The following is a 21,831-nucleotide window of genomic DNA, read 5'->3' as shown; positions in this document are numbered from 1 at the left end:
ATGTGCACACAGGTGTGTGTGTGTGTGTGAGAGAGAGAGAGAGACAGAGAAAGACAGAGAGAGAGAGAGAGAGAGAGCCAGCTATGCTCCAAGAAGTGCAAAGTTAAAATACATGGAATTAACAAAACCAAGGACAGAGAGGTGAAAATGAAAATGAGACAGTCCTGAGCCAGATTCTGTTAGAAAAATAGCAACAGAAAAGTACCAGTACTTACAAATAACGCTGAAATAATGCTTTGTTCTCTGCAGTTTAGCTATATGTCTGTATTTAAATAAGATTTTTTTAACTTCCCACAGTACACTGATGTATAAATAAGATTTATACAGAGTAAAGCAATTTCAGGTTCTAGGAAATTCCTTAAGTAAAATTATTTATTTAAAAATACTCATATTAGATATGATAAACATTTTCCGCTTTTCAATTAAGGTCTGCTTATTTCAAGAAATATCTAATACAATAAACCAAGATACAAATTTCAAGGCTGCTACCCTACAACGAAAAGATACAGATGTTCTTTTGCGCTTTATTGTTATAAAATTGGACACGTATGGAATTCTTCATAATTGTTCCCATAGTAGGAAAAATGCATAGTGACAATTATGAACCTAAATCTCTTTTTCTAGTTATTTGACCTATTTGGAGGCAGCCTGGTAGAATGCAAAGAATAAAAGCTTTGTCAATCGTGGGCTCAAATCCCGGCATTGCCACTTCTTGTATGATCTCGAGCAAGTTCCATAATCTATCTAAGCTTCAGGTTCCTCTCCTATAAAAAAAAAAAAAGATGGTATTTTAGGAGATGGTTTTGAAAATTAGAGATGATGTATTTAAGTACACAGCAAATGGCACTTGATAGGAACTCTATGATAGCAGCTGTTTGCAATGGACTGAACGTTTTTGTCTCCTCAAAATTTTATGTTGAAACCCTAATCCCAATGTGATAGTATTTGAAGATCGAGCCATTGGAAGGTGATTAGGTCATGAGGGTGGAGCCCTCATGAATGGGATTAGTGCCCTTATAAGAAAAGGCCAGAGAGCTAGCTAGCTTTCTTTCCACCATTTGAAGACACAGCAAGAAGTCAATAGTCTGCCACTCAGAAGAGGACCCTCACCAGAACCTGACCATGCTAGCAGCTTGATCTTGGACTTCCAGCCTCCAGAACTGTAAGAAATGTTTCTGTTGTTCATAGTCCACCCAGCCTATGGCACTTTATTATAGCAGCCTGAGCTGACTAAGACACTATTGTTATTCCATTCCATTGACCTGGCCTGTTGCAACACTCCCAGCTACATGTCTACGTGTAGGATGAGAAAGAACTAGTATATCCACAATGTGGACATGAAAATAAGTTCTCCCTTCATTGAGATGGAGGGTCATGGAGGAAGTCCTGCTAATATGGATATACATGAAAACTACTCTCTGGCAGTCACCCCCGATTTTCCATGCTCACAGTGACGCGCATAGAATGGGCTCTCTCATTCTCATCCTAGAAGCACCATCATTGTAAACATTTGTGCTCCCATTGGAAGTTCCAATTTTTTGTGCTCTCATTGGAAGGTCTAATGACCACTTCTGAACAAGATTCTTACCTGCATGAGTTGGGAAGCTGAGCCAGAGGTGTCTAGGATCACTTCCAGCCGCAAACAGAATTTAAGGAGAGCCTAATCTGGAAGAAGCGTTAAGGAAAAGTGCAAACACAAAAAGCTTGGCAGCTGAAAAGAAGTCCTGTTACTCCAACAGCTTCTCATCATTTAAAAAGAACACACACACACACACACACACACACACACAGAAATGCAAATGTCTGAGGGTGGTCTGTGCAGATCTAGCCCCTGACTGCGACATTTCCCACAATTTTCTTCTCACTCTGCCTTGGCTGCCCTGGTCTAGCTTCAGGCCTGCACTCCTGTTCTCTCTGCCTGGAAAGCTCTTCTCCCTGATCTTTGCATGGCTCAGACCCTCATTATACACAGGTATCTGCTCGAAGAGAAGGCCTTCCTGACCCTCTCTGGATAAGAGAGTGCCCGCCCCATCTTTCTCTTCCTCCATCCCGCATTTTTTTCCTTCTTTCCCTTCCTTCCTACCTTTCCCTAACCACTACCCTGCTTCCTAATTTTTTTTTCTTCATTGCACTTAACGCGACTGGAAAATTCTTTATTCACCTTTTCTTGTTTTCTTATGTCTGTCTTTAACACTAGAATTTAAGTATCATTAGAGAGAGGGATTTGTACTTACATTGCCAATATGCAGGAGGCACTCACTCAGGATTTGCAACATGAATGAATAAATAAACAGAGAAGCAGGAGACTGGATTTTCTCTTTGAATAGGTAATGACTTTCCAATTCCATGATTCTGCAAGTATTTTCCAAATGCAATTAGATTGGGAGTATTAATGAATTTCTGTTTTCAGTTTACACAAGGTCATGACTATTTAAACCAGTTCCTATTTAGTAGCTATTCAAGTAACTAATTCAAGTAACAGTAAGTAATTCAAGTGACTGTACTCAAAGTTAAGCCAGTGAATCTTTAGGTTGGAGGTGAAATCTGCCATACAGGCCTCTGAGTATTCTCTTGTGTGTGGTCTGTGGCCCATTACATAATTGGACAAGTCTTAAAACTACAGAAGTGTTTGGGTTCTCCACTACCACAAAACCAACAGTACTGTTTATAAGCAATATTTAGACCCAACACTGTTAGCTCAAGGGGGACAGGAAGCACATTTTTTTCTCTCACCGTTTCATATTCAGAATCTAGCACAATACTGGGCACATCATTTGATGAGGAGCTTAACAAATGCCATTAAATAAACAGACATTCAACTTTTATTTTTCCTGGTGACTTTAGCATTGTAAACAGCTAATGAGACTATTGATCATGCTCTGGCCTTTGCATCTTAATACCCACCCAGTAGAGTTACTGGGGTGCTGACACCCCAATCCTTTCTCCTTCCTTCTGATGAAATGGCACCTCATTCTTCTTGGTAATCATTTTCCTGCTGCCTTGGTGCTTGTTGGCTTCATTCAGTGGATGTTGCTTTTATAGCTACCTCTGTTTGTGTCTTTGTCCCCACCTGTTGCTCCTCTGGCTTGCTGTTTGGCTGTAGCCACCACGACGGCTTCTGAAGATGAAGCATAGTTATATCACAACTCATGAACAAGGCTTTCTCAGCTCGACCCTGAGTGGGTGACAGTGTCATCCTCAGAGTAATCAGAGGTCTTTTTCAGTGTCTAACATGCAGTCTGCTCCTTCAATGTGACAACACTGCCTTGAAGACCTCAGAGCACCTTACCCAAGACTGTACTAGAAGATGAATGAAAGGCATGTGACTCTCCCTGACCCCACTTGAATATCCCCAATAGCTTACATCTTTTGGTTTTCTTATCAGAAGAGAATCAAATTCTCTTGATTCTCTTATCAAAAGGTGTTAAGGTAAAAACACCTTAGGATGTTTTCAAAATCTTCCCCACCTGGGACAACCTTATCTTACCCATGGATGCTGGGCAGCCCTTTTCTCCCCTTCTGGTCTGAAAAAGTCTTCTTTAGCATCCACTCCTAGTGCCTCAGGAGCACTCCTGCAAATGAGACCCTAGAGATCTGGAGTTACCAGCAGAGGCAAATTAAATCCCTACTTGAATTTTTGTTATGTAATTAATTTAGTTGACCAATATCCAAAAACAGAAAAAGATAAAAGAAAAGTAGAGAGCTTTATTATAATTTTAACAACTATTTTCCAAACCTTTCTAACTTGATATTTACTTATTTAAAAAATATTTTCAGGCTCTCCTCTCCTTAAAGGAGTAAATTTTGCTCTGTTGCCATTAGCTTTACACATCATCGAAACCCTGAAATTCCATAAAGCATCCTAATTTTAACTTTATTTAATGTTTTTATTTTTTAGAATAAGAGTTCAATGACTAACCCCCACTGCCCTCTGAGGGTAGAGATTACCACTCCCGAATTCACAAAGTCTGTCTCAGTGAAGAACGTCTCTGTCCATCAGCAGAAGACCCAAATTCCTTATAGAGAATGGGCTTTTAACTTTTTTTTTTTATGATCCAGGACCAAATATAAGATTTTATTAACATGTAGGCTAAATTTTTCATGTTCAATATAAGCAGTGGACCTCAGGGAAAAAAAATAGAGCATATAAACCCTAAAATGTTCTAATGAGAAAGTTTTTTTATTGATGCCTAGTATGTATCTGAGAAGTGTTAAATATTGTTGATGCAAAGAAGAATGAGCCATGTTCTACACCATTAAGGAGCACAGTCTAGTAGAACAGAAAGGCTTACTTATGTTAGGTTTAAAAAATAATCACCCTGCTGGACATAATTGATATATTTCAGACCTCTGAAGGAATGGAGAATGTGGAGCCACTTCCTTGCCTGCTTTAGTCTGTGGTTTGGATGAGGGAGGTGGATGAGACATTGAGAACCAAGAGAGGGCATTTCTCTATCCACCCTCCCTCTCTCCCTTCTTTCTTCTTCTTCATTTTTTCTCCTCCTTGTCCTCCTCCTTTTTCCTCTCTCTCTCTCTCTTTCTCTCTTTACCTCCTGACTTTATAAAACCCCTCCACTTGCTAACACTTCCTTCTGTCTCCCCACTGATGTCTGTTCTTCATTTCCTCTCACAACTCAGTGATACGTATAGGTGAGGAAAGATGCTTCTTTGGACCTTCTGTCACCAAATGGAAATGATAATGTCCAAGTCTTTGAGTTCTTTAAAGGCATTTGCTCTCTAAAGCATTTTTACAACAGCCCTGTTCACTGAAGGCAAGTGATGCTCTGGAGTCAAGAGTATTTTCTTTTGCCGCAAGGAGCAGAGGAAGTTGTTTATTACACACTTGGAGAGGTGCCAGTATATTTGTTGAATTTATTGCAAACCTGCTTTAGGGTACTATTGCCTCATTAAACTCTGTTTTTTAATGCACAAGAAACCCAATAAGACCTGATAAGACCATCTGGACCATACTAGGGGCAATGCTAGCTATTAATACCTGCAAATTACTTACACTTTAAAATAATCCATTTCAGTCTGACTAATTAAGTCATATTTTCTCCAGGAAATAGCAGCAAAACAATGTTTTAATAGTTCCTTAACCTCCTTTTGCATCATTTGACTTGATGCATGATAGTTTAAAAAATTTTTAGAGGATATATTTATACAAAATAATTTTAAATTATAACTGATGTTTATGTTAATAATATCAACTGTATACTGACTATCTCGTATCAGCCATTAATACACATGATGGATATTATTGTCATTTTATACACATTTCCATTTCAAACTGTATCCATGCAAGATAGGTAGTGTTCTTGCTATTTATCAAATGAAAAAAATTGAACACCAGAAAAGTTAAGTATCTTTCTCTAATTCACACAGCTAGTAAATGGCAAAGCCAAGATTTAAGTGTAGTTGTGTATATTAACACTATCGCATGTATATTTATGTCATGTAAATTATATGATAAATCATTCTCATGTTATTTTATTTTCAAAGAATTGTTGAAATTGAAATATAACCATTTTCTTTTCTATATAAAAGTAATTGTATTAATCTGTTCTCATGCTGCTAATAAAGACACACTTGAGACTGGGTAATTTATAAAGGCAAGGGGTTTAAGTGACTCACAGTTTAGCGTGGCTGGGGAGGCCTCAGGAAACTTACAATCATGGTAGAAGGGGAAGCAAACATGTCCTTCTTCACATGGCAGTGGGAAGAAGAATGAGAGCTGAGTGAAGGGGGAAGCCACCTTCCCCATCAGATCTCATGAGAACTCACTATCACGAGAACAGCATGGGAGAAACCACCCCATGGCTCAATTATCTCCACCTTGTCCTGCCCTTGACAGGTGGGGATTATTGCAATTCAAGGTGAGATTTGGGTTGGGACACAGAGGTAAACCATATCAGTAATATAGGCTGATTGGTGGGAGAGGAGATGACAATTGGTGATAGATGTCAACAAGTCTTTCTAGGATCAAGAAAGGAGATTAATTGGTGACTGACAGCAGAATATGGACAACTGAAATCGAACAATCTGCAGAAAGAGAATATGAAAGAAACAGTTGATGTGTGCTACAGAGCTTTGGGAAGGCTCAGAAGTAGGGACTTCCCGCAGTGGTGTGCTGGTTAAGAAACTCTCTAGCAAAACAAGAAAATCTTTGATTTGTAGTGTTTGTTGATTTCTGTGTTGCACACCCTCCCCCTATAAGCAATTTCAAGCAACCAACAGCTCCAGTGCAACAATGAGCCAGGTATCTCAGAAGGTAGGGAAAGAAATGAAACTGACAACAGCAGGATTAATCAGAAGTCTTTAAATTCTAAAACATTTTTAGATTCAGAGGGTACATGTGCAGGTTTTTTACATGGATATATTGCATAATGGTGAGGTTTGGGCTTTTAGTGTACCCACCACCCAAACAGTGAACATTGTACCCAATAGGTAATTTTTCAACCCTCTTATCCTCCCCTCTTTTGGAGCCTCCAGTGTCTATTTTTTCCATCTTTATGTCTATGTGTGCCATTGTTTAGCTTCTACTTATAAGTGAGAACATGTGGTATTTGATTATCTGTTACTGAGTTATTTCACTTATGATAATGGCCTCCAGCTCCATCTGAGTTGCTGCAAAGGACATTATTTATTCTTTTTCTATGGTTGCATAGTATTCCATGATGTATAAATGCTGCATTTCCTTTACCCAATCAACTGCTGATGGACACTTATGTGATTTTGTGACTTCGCTCTTGTGAATAGTGTTACAATAAACATAGAAGTACAGGTGTCTTTTTGATATAATGATTCCTTTTCCTTTGGGTAGATACCCAGTAGTGGGATTGCTGGGTTGAATGGTAGTTCTATTTTTACTTCTTTGAGAAATCTCTGTACTGTTTTCCATAGGGGTTGAACAAATTTACATTCCCACCAACAGTGTGTAAGAGTTCCCTTTTCTCTGCATCCTTGCCAACATCTATTTTTTTTTGACATTATAATACTAGGCATTCTGACTGGTGTGAGGTGGTATCTCACTGTGGTTTTAATTTGCATTTCTCTGATGCTTAGTGATGTTCAGCATTTTTTCATGTTTATTGGCAAGTTGTATGTCTGGTTAGAAGTTCTTTTAAGTAGGAGTTAAACTCACTCTACAGAGAACTTCCATGACCTCAGTCAGAGACAAGAATTTATTCTTGGAGATAAAGAACCAGGGCCATTTAGCCCTCAGGCACAGCAGAGGAATAGTGAGTGCAGTACTGAAACTTTAAAAGATGAGTGTATTAGTCTGTTCTCACACTGCTAATAAAGACATACCTGAGACTGGATAATTTACAAAGGAAAGCAGCTTAATGGACTCACAGTTCCACATGGCTGGGAAGGCATCACAATTATGGCAGAAGGTGAATGAGGAGCAAAGTCACGTCTTACATGGCAGCAGACAAGAGAGTGTGTGCAGGGAAACTGCCCTTTTATAAAACCAACAGTTCTCCTGAGACTTATTCACTCTCCTAAGAACAGCATGGGAAAAGCCTGCCCCCGTGATTCGATGACCTCTCACCGGGTCCCTTCCACAACATGTGGGGATTATGGAGAGCTGCAATTCAAGATGATATTTGGGTGGGGACAGAGCCAAATCATATCAATTAGCATAGGAATTTTAATGTCTAATGGCTTTCCAGAGAGCAAGGGGAGAGGATGCAGAGAGAGAGAGAGAGAGAGAGAGAATGAGAGAAAGAGTAAGAGAGAGAGAGCAGAGGAAGTCGGAAAAATATTATAGAAATAATGTAAGGAAACTTCTGAAAACTGGCAGACATACATTTTCAGATTGTAAACGCCTAACAAAACTCAGTACATTGAATTTAAAAGACTCACACCAGGGCACATTGTGAAATTTAATAACACTGGGAATAAAGAGACAGGCCAAAAAGTTTTGAGAGAGAGAGAGAGAGAGAGAGAGAGACAGAAAGAGAATGGCAAATAAAGAAATGGGGATTATAATAAGTATTAGGCTTCTCAGCATCAACTCAAGAAGCTCAAAAACAGTGAAGCACAGTTTTAAATATGAGTGGAAATTATTTCTAACCTAGAATTGTGTCCTTATTCATGAACCATGAAGATAGAATAAAGACCCATCCAGACATGTAACAAGTAAAGAAACCAAAAAAAACCCAACTTCCCATGTATTCTGTCTTGGGAAATCTTTGGAGGCACCTCCCTCCCTCCCTCCCTCCCTCCCTTCCTTCCTTCCTCCCTTCCTTCTTCCCTTCCTTCTTTCCTTCTCTTTTCTCTTTCTTTCTTTTATTGAGACAGGGCTTTGTGCTGTTGCCTAGGCTGGTGTGCAGTGGTGTCATCATAGCTCACCGAAACCACCAGCTCCTGGGCTCAAGTGATCCTCCCAGCTCAGTCTCCCAGGTAGCTGGGACTACAGGTGTGTGCCACCAACCTGGCTAATTTTTAAGATTTTTGTAGAGATAGGATCTCATTTTGTTGCCTAGGTGGGTCTCAAACTCCTGGCATCAAGCGTTCCTCCTGCCTCTGGCCTTCCAAGCTGTTGGGATTATAGCTGTGAACCACCACTCCCAGCTCTGAGGCTTTTCTTATGTAAATAAAGAATAAACCAAGAAAGAGGAAGACATGGAGTCCCCAAAACAACGGCTCAAACTTGGGAGAGAAGAAAAGGGAGTTTCCAGGTGGATGGAGACAGCAAGTTTCAGGATGTCACCCATGGAGCAGGCCAAGCAGCCTGGTCACATGGAGCAAAAGGAAGGAAGGCCCCCAGAGAGAACCTTTCAAGTAAAATGATGAGATGGATAGATGGCCTGATGTGTTTGATCCTATCGAGAGGGACTTCATGCTTCTAATGAAAAGTTTGGGTAAGGATTAGTAATAGTGAAATTAAAAAATTAAGCAGGCAAGCAAACACATGAGGCTATTATTATAATAGCTTCAGAAAGTAAAAGTTGTGTGAGAAAGTATTTCTAATCATAGACACCACCTGGCTCTATGGTACGGATGTTAGAGCATCAAACTCCACAGCGTGATGTAATTTGCTATATGAATTGAGATTTGATGTGATCAAGGAAAACCAGAGATATGGCAGTTGCCTGGGAACATTTTGATTTGTAACAATCATAGCTTTTCAGTAGTTTCCCCTTGTCATTCTCTTGGGGTGTTATTTTTCCCCCCAACAAAATTCTGCCTTCTCTAGGATCCTATGATCAATGAAAATAAGTAACACTCTGGAGCAATTCCTGTCTTTATTTAAGCAGGTGCTAAATAATTATAGAGATCGTTAACATTTAAAGGGTGTATTTCCTTTTAAGTCCTTAAAGTACATGTTCACATTCATGTTTCCTATGAAAAGTAAATTTCAATGAGGGGAAGAAACGAAATGGCAAAGCAGTTTAAAAAGCCCAAATCTTGACTGGTTCTGGTAAATAGAAGTGTGACAGGTGGTTTCACCTTCCTGAAATCACTATTTCATTCTGAAAAGAATGGAAGTGACTCTGGCTTAGAATCCCTTTAGTAATGATAGGGACTTTGAACTCTTCTTTTGTAAGGTGCAAGTTGTGAGTTACATATCCTTTCTAGGGAGTCACATGCAATTAACTGATGTGTTGACATCCAGAGATCAGTTGTGCCATGTATCTATTTTCCAGGCTTATTAATTTAAAATAGCTCCACAATGAAAATAAGGATTGACACTGAGGGTTACTAGACACTGAGAGTTTGTTTTTTTTTTTCCTGGAGTTATTGTTCTTATGTCCTGGAATTTACTTTCTTGACAGTCTTTTAAAACTATGATAGTATCTCATATTTCCCCAGTGGTTCTGCCTGAAGGCAGAGAAATAGATTTCAACGACCTCTCAAGACCCCCTTTGAGTCCCAATGTGTCTGAGTTGGCCACCTGTCCTGCAGGCCACCAGAAGGTGTCAACCATTAACCACAGGAAGTTCTATGGCCCCATGAAAATAGTGACTAGTAAGAGAGGCATACCCGAAGTTGACCTGCCATCCATGCACCTGATTTTCTCCTTGGATACCTTAAAGGTGTTAGAGTTAAGATGAGAGATCTCCATAACATCCAGAGAATGGATCTACAAAAGAATTTCAAAAGATATTATTTTCTCTCATCTTCTTAGTGATACAATTTGTAATGAAGGTAAACCTGTGAAGATTCATTGCTGTGTTTTTAAAAGCTGTAATTGCAGAAACTTAAACCTCCTTAATCTGGAATTTGGGCTAAAAACCACCACTAAATTAGGAGACTGCCAATACTCCTTCTTTTAACCATACAGATGAAATATAATCTCACTAGAACTTTTCTTAGAACCCATCTGGATGCCTGGGAAAAGTAATATGAAGAATTCGAAATTTTCCTAGGCATGTAAAATAATGAGCATGTTTTAATGTGTTTCAACTCAGTGAAAAATTTTTACTCCGTGAGTGTGAAAGTAAGATTTGATCTGGAAAAGATTTCTGTATTATATTAGGACAACTTATTTTTTTTTTCAGATAAAGCTGTATCATTTTACAAAGTGCAACTGTATGAAGATATAGAGAACTGAAACTTACTTTACAGCAAAATCTGAGCAATTTTATGATTAAACAGTTTCCTTCTTCCCTGGACACATAAGAATAATAAAAACTGTCCCAGAATTAAGTAATTAAATCTTTGTTCATTCAGACATTCACTCAACACTTCTTTCTTGTGGTCGTGTTTATTGTGTTAATGGATTATTTATATTTTCCTAATTTTTATTTTCTCTTCTGTCTCCCTCTTTCATTTATAAGAGTGCTGGTGGTTACACTGGGCCCAGCAGGATAATACAGGATAATCTCCCTATCTCTCCAAATCTGATTAGCAACCTTAATTCCATCTGCAATCTTAACTCTCCTTTGCCATGAGATATAACACATTCAGAGGTGCCAGGGATGAAGACATAGACATTATTCTGCCTACAACATCATGTCAATTCCTACCACAGTAGTCTCAGGCTGATCCATTAAAAAACATATGTTAGCTGGGTGTGGTGGCTCACACCTGTAATCCCAACACTTTCAGAAACCAAGGTGAGAGGATGGCTTAAGCTGAGGAGTTGGAGGCTGCAGTGAGCTATGATCACACCACCGCATGCCAGCCTGGGTGACAGAGAGAAACCAAGTCTCTAAAAAAACAACAAATAACATATGCTGGATAACATTACAACTCTATTTGAAACCTTCCAATAACTTTTGATGTCTGTTAGGGTAAAAACCAAAGTCCTTGTAATAATACTTCCCATGCCTTTTATGGTCTGACTCCCTGCTCCATCCCTGACTTCCAGCTTGCTCAGCCCCAGCCGGTCCCAAATACACCCCACCCCTCCAAAAAAATCTTGCCTCAGGGAGTTTTCCTTAAATATTCACATGGCTGATTCCATTAGCTGCAAAAATATAATCAAATGTCACCTTATCAGTGACTTTCTTGATAAAATAACTTCTCTCATTCCTCTGGCAATTCTTATCACCCTTATTTGATTTTATTTTCGCTGTAGCACTTATCTTTATATGACCTGCTATATATTTACTGTTGTTGTTTTAATGTTCTGTCTTACCCATGTCCGCTAGCAAGGCTGTGTGTAGGATGAGAGTAGGACTTTTGTTCTTATTGTTCACTGTTGTATCTCCAGTTCTGAGAAAAGTGCCTGGCACATAGAATACTTTAGTGAATGCAATAAATGGATGGATGGGTGGATGGGTGGATGGTTGGATGGATGGATGGATAGATGAATGGATTGGATGGGTGGATGGTTGTATGGATGGATGGATAGATGAATGGATTGGATGGATGGACAGACGGATGGACAGATGGATGGATGGATGGAAGGACGGATGGATGGATGGAGTGCTGTTGTTTTACACAGGGCAGAGTTTATGAGGTGAGGGAAAATGACCCGTGTTAAGTAGAGTGCTTGGATGTATCACAAATATGTTTTTGAATAAAAGGAATTTTCTCAGCTTTATCACTAAGTGAAGAGGTACAGAGATTTCCTTAGTCAACATGACTAATTTTTCCTAGAATTATAAGAATTTGTTCTAAAAACTCTTCGGGAGAGGGCAGAATGCCCAGGAGCACACCCAGCTTGTGGCAGATGCCATGTGGAGCCCGTGCCCAGGAAACTGCACCCAGGTCCAGGGAGCCTCACAGCCTCAGATGAAAAGAGAAGCTCGGCTTAAAGTCTACATGTGTTTAAATTTGTTTTTAAATTCTTCATTTAGAAAGGTGAAAATGGGGCCGGGCACAGTGGCTCAGGCCTGTAATCCCAGCACTTTGGAAGGCCAAGGCGGGTGAATCACTTGAGGTCAGGAGTTCGAGACCAGTCTGGCCCACATGGTAAAACCCCGTCTTTACTGAAATACAAAGTTAGCCGGGTGGATTACAGCGCATGCCTGTAATCCCAGCTGCTTGGGAGGCTGAGACGGGAGAATTGCTTGAACCCTGGAGGTGGAGGTTGTAGTGATCTGAGATTGTGGCACTGCACTCCAGTCTGGGTGACAAGAGCAAGACTCCATCTTAAAAAAAAAAAAAAGAAAGAAAAGAGAGGTGAAAATAGACCAGTCATGGTGGTGCCCACCTGTAATTGCAGTGCTCTGGAAGGCTGAGGTGGGAGGAACACTTGAGCCCAGAATTTCAAGACCAGCCTGGGCAACATATGACGACCCCATTTCTGCAAAAAATAAAAACAAATTAGCCAGATGTGGTGGCATGCGCCTGTAGTCCCAGCTACTTCAGAGGCTGAGGTGGGAGGATTGCTGGGTCCCAGGAGTTCAAGGCTGCAGTGAGTTGTGATGGTGCCACTGCCCTCCAGCTTGGGCCACAAAAGGAGACCCTGTTTCTTAAAAAAAAGGTTGTGTGTTGGGGGGCAGGGGAGGGGCGGTGTGCGAGAGAGAAAATTCTTCTCCATTAAATTTCTGCCAAATTGTTGTCTATTTCTCGGAAATATTGAAAATAGTTAACTTACCCGTGTTAGCACATATGTGTTTCAGACAGAAATCTGCTGACACACCAATTTTAAGTGGTAAAATGTGTAAACTGAAAACAAAACACAAAAAAGCAGTACATGCAGAAAATTTTTAATCTCAGGGTGAAATTTTCAAGGACAGTGGAACCTAATGGTAATTTATTGGAAGTAACCCAAATTTTATGCAAAAAATGCTCCAGGAAGAGTTGACAGCGCTTTCCTTGAGGCAAAAGAAGAACCATGGTACAGAAACTGCTTTATTCTTTTCTGTGCCCTGAATCATTTTCTGAATTTCTTACTTCCCATTCCCATTCTAAAACTTTTGCTTTAGCTGTGTGGTTCTTTATATAGTGTTGAAATTGCAAAAAATAAACAAAAATGGCATAAGGTTTTATGGAGTTTTATTGCTGCATTTTTATCCTTAAAGCAGACAAAGAAATAGCTGATAAAATTCAGAGTCCTTCCATATTTATCCAGTATCTGCTTTTCAGGTGCATTAATTTTATATACACCTTTGGGAGTGATGGATATACTCACTATCTTGACTGTGATCATCACTTCATGGTATATACATACATCAAAACATCAAAATATGTGTTTTAAGTGTGGGCAATTTATGCCAACTCTACCTCAGTGAAGATATTTTTAAAATTTTAAAAATGCACACACACACACACCTTCTAAAGCTACACTGTCTAATGAACTCCCATGGTTATTTAACTTAATTAAAATAAAATAAAGTAAGAAATTAAATTCCTTCATTGTACTAGACACACCTCAAATGCTCAATAGTTTCATGTGGCTAGTGGCTACCCTATTAGACAGTGCAGACACAGGACATTCCCAGCACTGCAGGAAGTTCTATTGGACAGCATTGCTGTAAATAATTCTCCTACTTAGCCCTCGTTTTCATTTCTATGCCTTTACTTTATGATCTTATCAAAGCTGAGGTCTCCTGCTTTTAGCCTCCACATAGAAACTGGGGCAATCTTTCTAAAATGCAAATCTGCCCTGGTTACTTCCTGCTCAAAATCCCTCAAATTTCCCCACAGGATGAAATCCAAACTCTTGCAAATGTAAGCTAAGGGAAGGACCTTTCCGTCCTCATTTTCTGCCCTCTTTACTCCTTTATCTAGGCTCCTGTTCTCTAGAAACATTAGCGAATTTGCTCCTCATCTTTGCCAAGGAAGCTCACTGTTTGCAACTCTACTGGGTGCATTTATGCTTACACTTTTAAATTTTGAAAATGATCATACCTATGAAGTCTTCCAGCTCTCCTTGGATTTTTTGTTTTTTAAGAGATGGGGTCTCACTCTTGTCACCTAGGCTGGAGTGTAATGGCACAATCATAGCTTGCTGCAGTCTCAAACTCCTAGGCTCAAGTGATCCTCCCGCCTAAGCCTCCTGTGTAGGTAGGACTACATGGGTGTACCACTATACCTGGCTAAGTCAAATATTTTTTTAGAGATGGGGGATTCTCACTAATTTGCCCAGGTTTGTCTCAAAACCTGGACCTCAAAAGTGATCCTCTCTCCTGGGCCTCCCAAAGTGCTGGGGTTCCATGTGCAAGCTACCATGCCTGGCTCTTTAGACAATTAAGTGGCAAAGTTTGCCCCGTGACATCTGCACGTGAGTCTATTTATTTTAGGAATCTATTGAGACTTTCTTTGTGGGTTAATGTATGTCTATTTTTATGAGTGTTCTATGTGGACTTGTAAAAGAAGGTACAATTTCTGTTTATAGAGTAGGAGGTTTGATGTGTGTATTTTACATCATCCTATGGATGACATTTTGATACCTGAACTGTATTTTCCATGCTTATACATACTCTAGAATATTATATATATTTTATTAAACATAAAATTGTATTTTAAATATGTTTTTCTAAAGGATTTAAGCCTAATTTTCTTGGTCATAATAAATTGTGTACATTCATGCATCATTCAACGATGGGGGTACATTCAGATAAATGTACCATTAGGTGATTTTGTCATCGTTTGGACATCATAAAGTGCATTTCCACAAACATAGATGCTTCAGCCTACTACACACCTAGGTTATATGTTATAGCTTATTGCTCCTAGGCTAGAAAACTACAACATGTTATTGTACTGAATAATTTAGGCTATTGTAACACAATGGGAAGTATTTGTGTATCTAAACATACTAAATGTAGAAAAGGTACAGTAAAAATATAGTATAATCTTATGGGACCACTGTCATATATGCGGTTTGTAGTTTACAGAAACGTTGTTATGCAGTGCATGACTGTACTTGAATTATCTTTGTTGGAGACAAATAATTTCATACAATTTTAGTCTCCCCCCATTCTCCTCCAAATATTTCACCATTTTTAAACTCTGAGGTTTCATGCTAGGCAATAATAATTGTGGAGAGGGTTATGAGGTTGCTTGTCCCTGTTTCATGATCTTAGACATCTTGTAGGGATAGTCAACCACTGATCATACCAGTTCCTATTACCCATCTCTTTTACGTGTCATTGTTTGAAAATCAGAAAGTGCATGAGGTAATTATGTGACTTATTCTCTCTCTACCATCTCTATGACTATGCAGAGTATATACACATATCACACAAACCTATGAAACTAAATCCGCAGTGCTGACACATTCCCTCCCTTGAGGCCTCTTCCCTATTTGACTGCTGGAACACTGATAACTGGGCCTCAGACCATCCAATCCTCCAGGCAGGAGTTTGAAAGAGCCTTCTCAGGGCATCTAATAAACCCAACAAGAAAGACATACAGATAATAAAATTTGATGCCATCAAACTCTCCAGATAAATCCTCTAATGTGAAGTGTTCAGTGGACAATTCCTCCCACCTACTTAGAGCTACATATTGATTTTTTAGTGTTCCTCTCTTAAATATGAAGAGACAGCCAAGAACTCTCTCACTTCTGAGGAAAGTCCTTAAAATGAAAAAGACAAGAAAGGAAACCAGCAGCAAAAGTAACTTGCAGAAAAAAAGCTATACCAAAAGAAAGAATGCATTTAAAACTTTACTGATATCCTCAAGAAACAAAAGAAGACATTGTATGCAGAAAGCAAGAACAGGATGCTATACAATAGGAACATCCAGGAAACTAAAAAAGAGCTTTTGGAAATTAAAAAGCTGTTAGCAGTTGAAGAACTCAATGGAAGAATTAGAAGATAAAATCAAGAAATTTCCAAGAAAGTAGAGCAAAAAGGCAAAGAGATTTTAAAAAGATTAGAGGAACAATGACTACTCTTTATTAATCAAATTTTACATTTATTAATATGTGAAATAGTTAATAATAATAAATTTATTTGAGGACAAATTTTTTTTTATCACCTGATCTGGATTGGTCCTTGCAGGCAACACAAGAGTTGAGGACATGGTGGTATGGAATGTCTGAAAGGTGACCTTGACTTGTGGTTGATTAGCTTGAAGAACACCTAAAAGAGATGTGTAATAGGAGCTGGTATTATCAGTGGTTGACCGTCCCTACAAGTTGTCTAAGATCATGGAATGGGGCGAGCAACCTCATAACCCCCTTGAAAATAATCTTTTTAACAGTTTATTCCAGTTTTCCCTTTTGATATCACTCCTATAGCTATTAGGGCAAAAGACTAAGACTCAGGCCAATTTTAATATGTGTAGTCACAGATTTAATCCTTCTAAATCTTATGTACTTTTCCACTGCCTCCAAACTTTAAGGATGACGAACACTGCATAGGAATTATTTACATTAAAAATTACTATTTTTTTAAAATAAAAAAATTATTTGCCCTTAATAGCATCTTGACTTCCTCCCTCAGTGTTCACAAATTTCTCTTGTCTCAGAGCCCTGATCATGACTATCATTTATAACACTAATCTTTTCTTTTTGTTGTTGTAATTACCAAGATTTACATTCAGGTTTTATTTTTCATTAATTAGAGCCAAGTGGACAATTTCTCTTTGGGGTAATTTATAGACGTGGCATGTTCTAAAAACACTGATCTTTCCTTGAATTACATTGTTGTTTATCTTTCCTTTGTGTTCCGTTTCTTCAGTTGGATTGTGAACTCATGAAAGTCAGCAAATTACCTTACACTTTGAATTTGCCCTTTAGTTCCAACCACATTGCATTGAAAAAGTAGCACTGGCTTCTATCTCTTGAATTCTTATTAGAAGTGAGGCCATCTTCACAGCCAGCTCATTGAATGTTTACAATAGCTCTGCGAGGAAGGAGACATTATTATCTCCACTTTTTGGATGAGAAAACTGAGGTTTACAGAGGTTAGTAACAGGGTCCCCCAGCCAGTGAATGGCAGAACTGGGAATCAGAGCCATACCTGTCTGGATCTACAGCTGGAGCTCCTCCTAAGAACTACGCTATTTGAACTGACTGTTCATTTCCTTTTGTTTCAGACAGAATAGTTTTCTTTCAGCTTCAGGAAGGTCAGCTTGGGAATATGTCACAAAAGGCAATGAAAGGTGTTATTCTGTTCATTTCTCTCTTTTCTTATCTCTCTGCTGTTTCTTAAGATTGTCCCTTTCCACTGTCCCATGGCTGGGACAGTGACAGAAATAAGAGAATGTTGGAGGATGTTGGGGACAGAGATTTCGGGTCCTGGCAATTACCAATATGCTAATCACTTAACAATCTTCAAACAATTTAACAGTAAAATGTCCAATGTCCAGAAACAAATTCTTTCCATTGCTATCCCGTATGGTGGGGAGCACAAAAGAATACTGTTCAAGGTTAGCAGGGGGCCTGGCAGAATCCCAGGTCCACTCTGAACCCACACCCACACCCTTGTCTCAGGCCCCCTCGCCTGTCATTCCTCTAGAGAAAAGCAGTCAAGCTTCTCAGTGGTGGGGAATGACCACCACTCCCAGTGCAGGCTGTGAAACCCACGGTCTCAAAGAAGGAGAAAGAATGCAAGTTGTGGGGAAGGGAGTGTTGTGGACAAGAATAAAGAGAGGGGACTGAAGCCTAATAAATAGGCAAAAATAACGAGTTGAGAAACAGGCTTGCTAGAAAATGGCCAGAAATCTGTGAGAAGAAGGAGGAGAGTCCCTGAGGAGAAGGGGAGGGGACAGGAGAAAGAGAAGGGGTCCCACTGAGAAGAGCAAATTGTGTACAGCCACCATTAGCTTGGGATCGATTCCAGAATCATCCTCAAGTTATTTTTCTAGTACTATCTTTCAAAATGTAGAATTTTATACATGTAAAAGAATATATACATATAAAGTATGTTATAGACACACACATATGTTAATTTTTACATCGTTACAATCTCATGCCTAAATAAAGTGTGAGAAAGCACATAGTAGGTAAAACAGGTCCTTTTCCTGGGCGACCATGCAAGAAAGGAGATATATTTTTACCGGGAGTATGGGATGATAATTTTTTCTCCTTTACTATTTAAAAGGGTGTATTGCAGGTAAAAAAAAAAAAAAAAAAACTTTTGGGGATGCAAATAGCTTTTCCCAGTGTCCAGGGCTTACACCCTTGTCTCCTACATAGCTGAATTGGAAAGGTGCTTTAAGCTCAGGCCCTCCAGCGGGGAAACAGTCTTTTCTCCTGGCCATAGTCTCAATTGATATTAAAATTATAGAGCACTTTGTGCCCCCAAATAACTTTTTATTAGATTGTGTGGCAAGAAGTTAACTTCATGAATGTTATTTGCAAAAATTAAATAACTCCAAAATTTTGAAGGACACCTATCAAGAGAGATCTGCCTCAAAAAACAAACCTGACTGGGAATTTAGTTCCACTGGGTTGTGGCACTTCGTGGGTGACTTAACCCAGATATTTCCCACTCCTGTTTATTGAATTTCTTCCCTTGTTCTCTGGGACTCTGTCCCAGCCCAGATAACAAGGTTGGAGGCACACAGAACTTGAGGACAAGAATGTCAAAAGTCCTCCGCCCAACTGTGAGGCAGGAGTGATTTGGGAGAAGATGCAGTAGGCTATCACTAGTCCCTGTCACAACCAGAAGAAGAGCCTCTAAGCTGGAAGGGAAGAGAGTTGGCATAGGTCTAAGAGAGTTAGACACCGGAACAGGGGGCCTTGCAGCCTACTCTGGGTTGAGTCAATTTCTTGGTGGGATATAGCAGGAAGAGAGAAACACCACACAATTTGGAGGTTGCTCACATAGAGGCACTCCGTAACTTGCTTTTGATATGGAATCCTCTCTTGCAGAGATATAATTGATAACGTGGTATATTCAAATATAAATGCACCATTTATTTTTCTTTTGGTGGGAATTGTGGAAATAGAGTTTATACAGATCTCTATGTTTATAGGGCACAAACCATACAGATGGTCCATTTGTGTGTGAATTTGCATGTTTTATGAATCCTGACTACCAATAAAAAAGCATTTGACTATGCTAGAACAAAATTAAATTAAATTATCTTTCTATTTTCTCTATTGAAAATCATAATATAAAGCCAATAAAACATATACAATCCCAACTCCAACAAAAAAGAAAGGCAAGGAAAAAGTAGCATAGAGGTGTGGCAGGCACTCAGTGAATGAGAATATTTGTTACTGTTCTGGATTTTTTTTTTGAAACAGAGCCTCACTCTGTCACCCAGGCTGGAGGTCAGTGGCACCATCTCAGCTCACTGTAACTTCCACCTCCCAGGTTCATGCAATTCTCATGCCTCAGCCTCCTGAGTAGCTGGGACTACAGGCACACACCACCATGCCTGGCTAATTTTTTGTATTTTTAGTAGAGATGGGGTTTCACCATGTTGGCCAGGCTGGTCTCGAACTCTTGACCTCAGGTGATCCGCCCACCTTGGCCTCCCAAAGTGCTGGGATTACAGGCATGAGCCACCACACCCTGCCCCTGTTCTGGATTTTTGTGTGTGGCATTTGTCAGCTTTGTAAAACTAATAATTTTTTGAAGAAATGTTCATGTTACTAATTTCATATTACATTTTTTCTTAAATAGGGCCTCCAACATAGTTAAATCTGCTGTCCTACCACACTGTATCTGCTCCTGATTCAGTTATAGAAAAAAAAAATTAGTAATCTTGGCACATTTACTTCATCTCTCAAAAATATACCCATGAATATCTCAATATAGGAAATAAATATCATTTTATTCTTAGTGGAAATAGCATTTCAATGTTTTCTTTTTTTCCTAATAGTACTAAATGCAGTTTCACTCTATGAAATCAGTCATTCTTTATATGGAGACACTGTGGTATAGGGAAAGAGATGCTCTGGGGACAGACAGGAAAACACTGAACCTTAGCACTGCCACTGACTGCAGTGGGCTCTTCAGAATGTCACTGGTCCTACAATCTCAGTCCCCTCAGTTTCTGGAAGATATGTGATAGACATACCATTATGAATCCGTCTCACCCCAGGATCAGGCCTGTCTCTATTTCAGAAGGCCCCTGTGTCTGCCAGATATAAAACAACTCTTTCATGAATAGATATTTAATTTTGTCAAATGCTTTTTCTGCATCTGTTGAGATTATCATATGGTTTTCTTTTTTATTCAACTAATATAGCAAATTGATTTATTTTATGACAGCAAACAAATTATGTATTACTGGGATAAACGCTACTTGTTTGTGGCGTGTTATCTTTTTTTTTTTTATATTGCTGGAGTCAACTTGCTAATGTTTTGTTAAGAATTTTTGTGTTTATGATCTTGAGGGATGCCGCTCTGTAGGTTTCTTTTTTGTGTGGTTTGTTTGGTTTTGATATTGGCAGGAATGTCTAAAATATGTAGAGCTCCAGACAAATATTTTTTGCCAGGCCTTTGTCTATATAAACAATTTGATTTAAAACATATTATAAAATTCATCGGCCTATGTGAGGTCTAGTAAAGATTTAGAAAAATGGGTGGAGAAGAAGTACTTATACATTTGTTTATTGTCTAATTATTGTTCATAAAAGCTTATTTTGCTAGCATCTCTTCCTGTTTAGGTCCAGAAACCATCTCCTCCAGTTGTTTATTATCAAAGGCATAGCTTCTGGCTTATGTTCTGTCTCCCATTTTGAGAAAATGTAGCAATGCTGTTATTGCTCACAATGCTGGAACCTGTTTACATTGAAACAGCACAGATCTTCTTACCTTTCCAATGCCCCAATATCACTTCTTTAATGTTCGTTACATCATTACTCATGATGCCACATCAACCATCGGCTACCCATGAATATTAGCTTTCAAAGACTCACAGTAAAAGTTGTTACTGTGCTTTGTTGGTGATGGCCACAAACGCAGGTCTTACCCACAGTGTGCAGAAAAAATGTGGGTGATATTTTGTGTTCTGGTCATGTTAAATTTACTGTTTAGGATTTTATAGCATAAATGTTGGACTCTTTAGACTGTAATCAGTGCATTTCTAGAATGTGATCTCTTTCATTGTTGACTATGCTGTTGCCATCTACACACTGCCACGAGGGGCCCGTGGGTAGGGTAAGCAGGCAGTCCCATTTGTGCAAGAAATGTCCATTCCTCATCTGGTGTGACTTAAAAACATCCTGGGAGAGCGCAACCACACCAATCAGAGGCAAGAGAGAACATCAATCAGAAGGCCAATTGATGCTGCAGGGCAATGTTCTTAAAGGCCCCCCAGCGGGCTAATTCTTTAAATATTGACATGACCAGAACACAAAATATCACTCACATTTTTTCTGCACACTCTGGGTAAGACCTGCATTTGTGGCCATCACCAACAAAGCACAGTAACAACTTTTACTGTGAGTCTTTGAAAGCTAATATTCATGGGTAGCAGATGGTTGATGTGGCATCATGAGTAATGATGTAACGAACATTAAAGAAGTGGTATTGGGGAATTGCAAAAGTAAGATGATCTATGCTGTTTCAATGC

The 21,831-nt window shown here is 39.2% G+C and overlaps 1 protein-coding gene and 1 long non-coding RNA gene across 3 annotated transcripts in view; both read right to left on the bottom strand.

Moving 5' to 3' along the window:
- Positions 1 to 639: 639 nt before the first annotated feature.
- On the bottom strand, positions 640 to 2,317 carry LOC134810381 (uncharacterized). The gene is made up of 3 exons (XR_010158216.1): positions 2,235 to 2,317; positions 1,589 to 1,665; positions 640 to 764 (listed from the first exon to the last, which is right to left on the bottom strand). It is a non-coding gene; the product is annotated as an uncharacterized LOC134810381 (long non-coding RNA).
- A 620-nt stretch (positions 2,318 to 2,937) lies between these two features.
- The window catches only part of AIG1 (androgen induced 1), a 328,654-nt gene continuing 309,760 nt past the window's right edge, over positions 2,938 to 21,831 (bottom strand). The window contains exon 8 of one of the 2 annotated variants that reach the window (XM_016956404.4): positions 2,938 to 3,118. In XM_016956404.4, the coding sequence (XP_016811893.2) occupies positions 3,017 to 3,118 (102 nt within the window). In that variant the 3' untranslated portion in view covers positions 2,938 to 3,016. The remainder of the gene's footprint in view (positions 3,119 to 21,831) is intronic. The other variant, XM_009452118.5, reaches the window with a different exon arrangement.

This window comes from Pan troglodytes, chromosome 5 (genome assembly GCF_028858775.2).
Source record: "Pan troglodytes isolate AG18354 chromosome 5, NHGRI_mPanTro3-v2.0_pri, whole genome shotgun sequence".
Taxonomy (NCBI): Eukaryota; Metazoa; Chordata; class Mammalia; order Primates; family Hominidae; genus Pan; species Pan troglodytes.
This window is presented reverse-complemented; position numbering and strand designations above follow the sequence as displayed.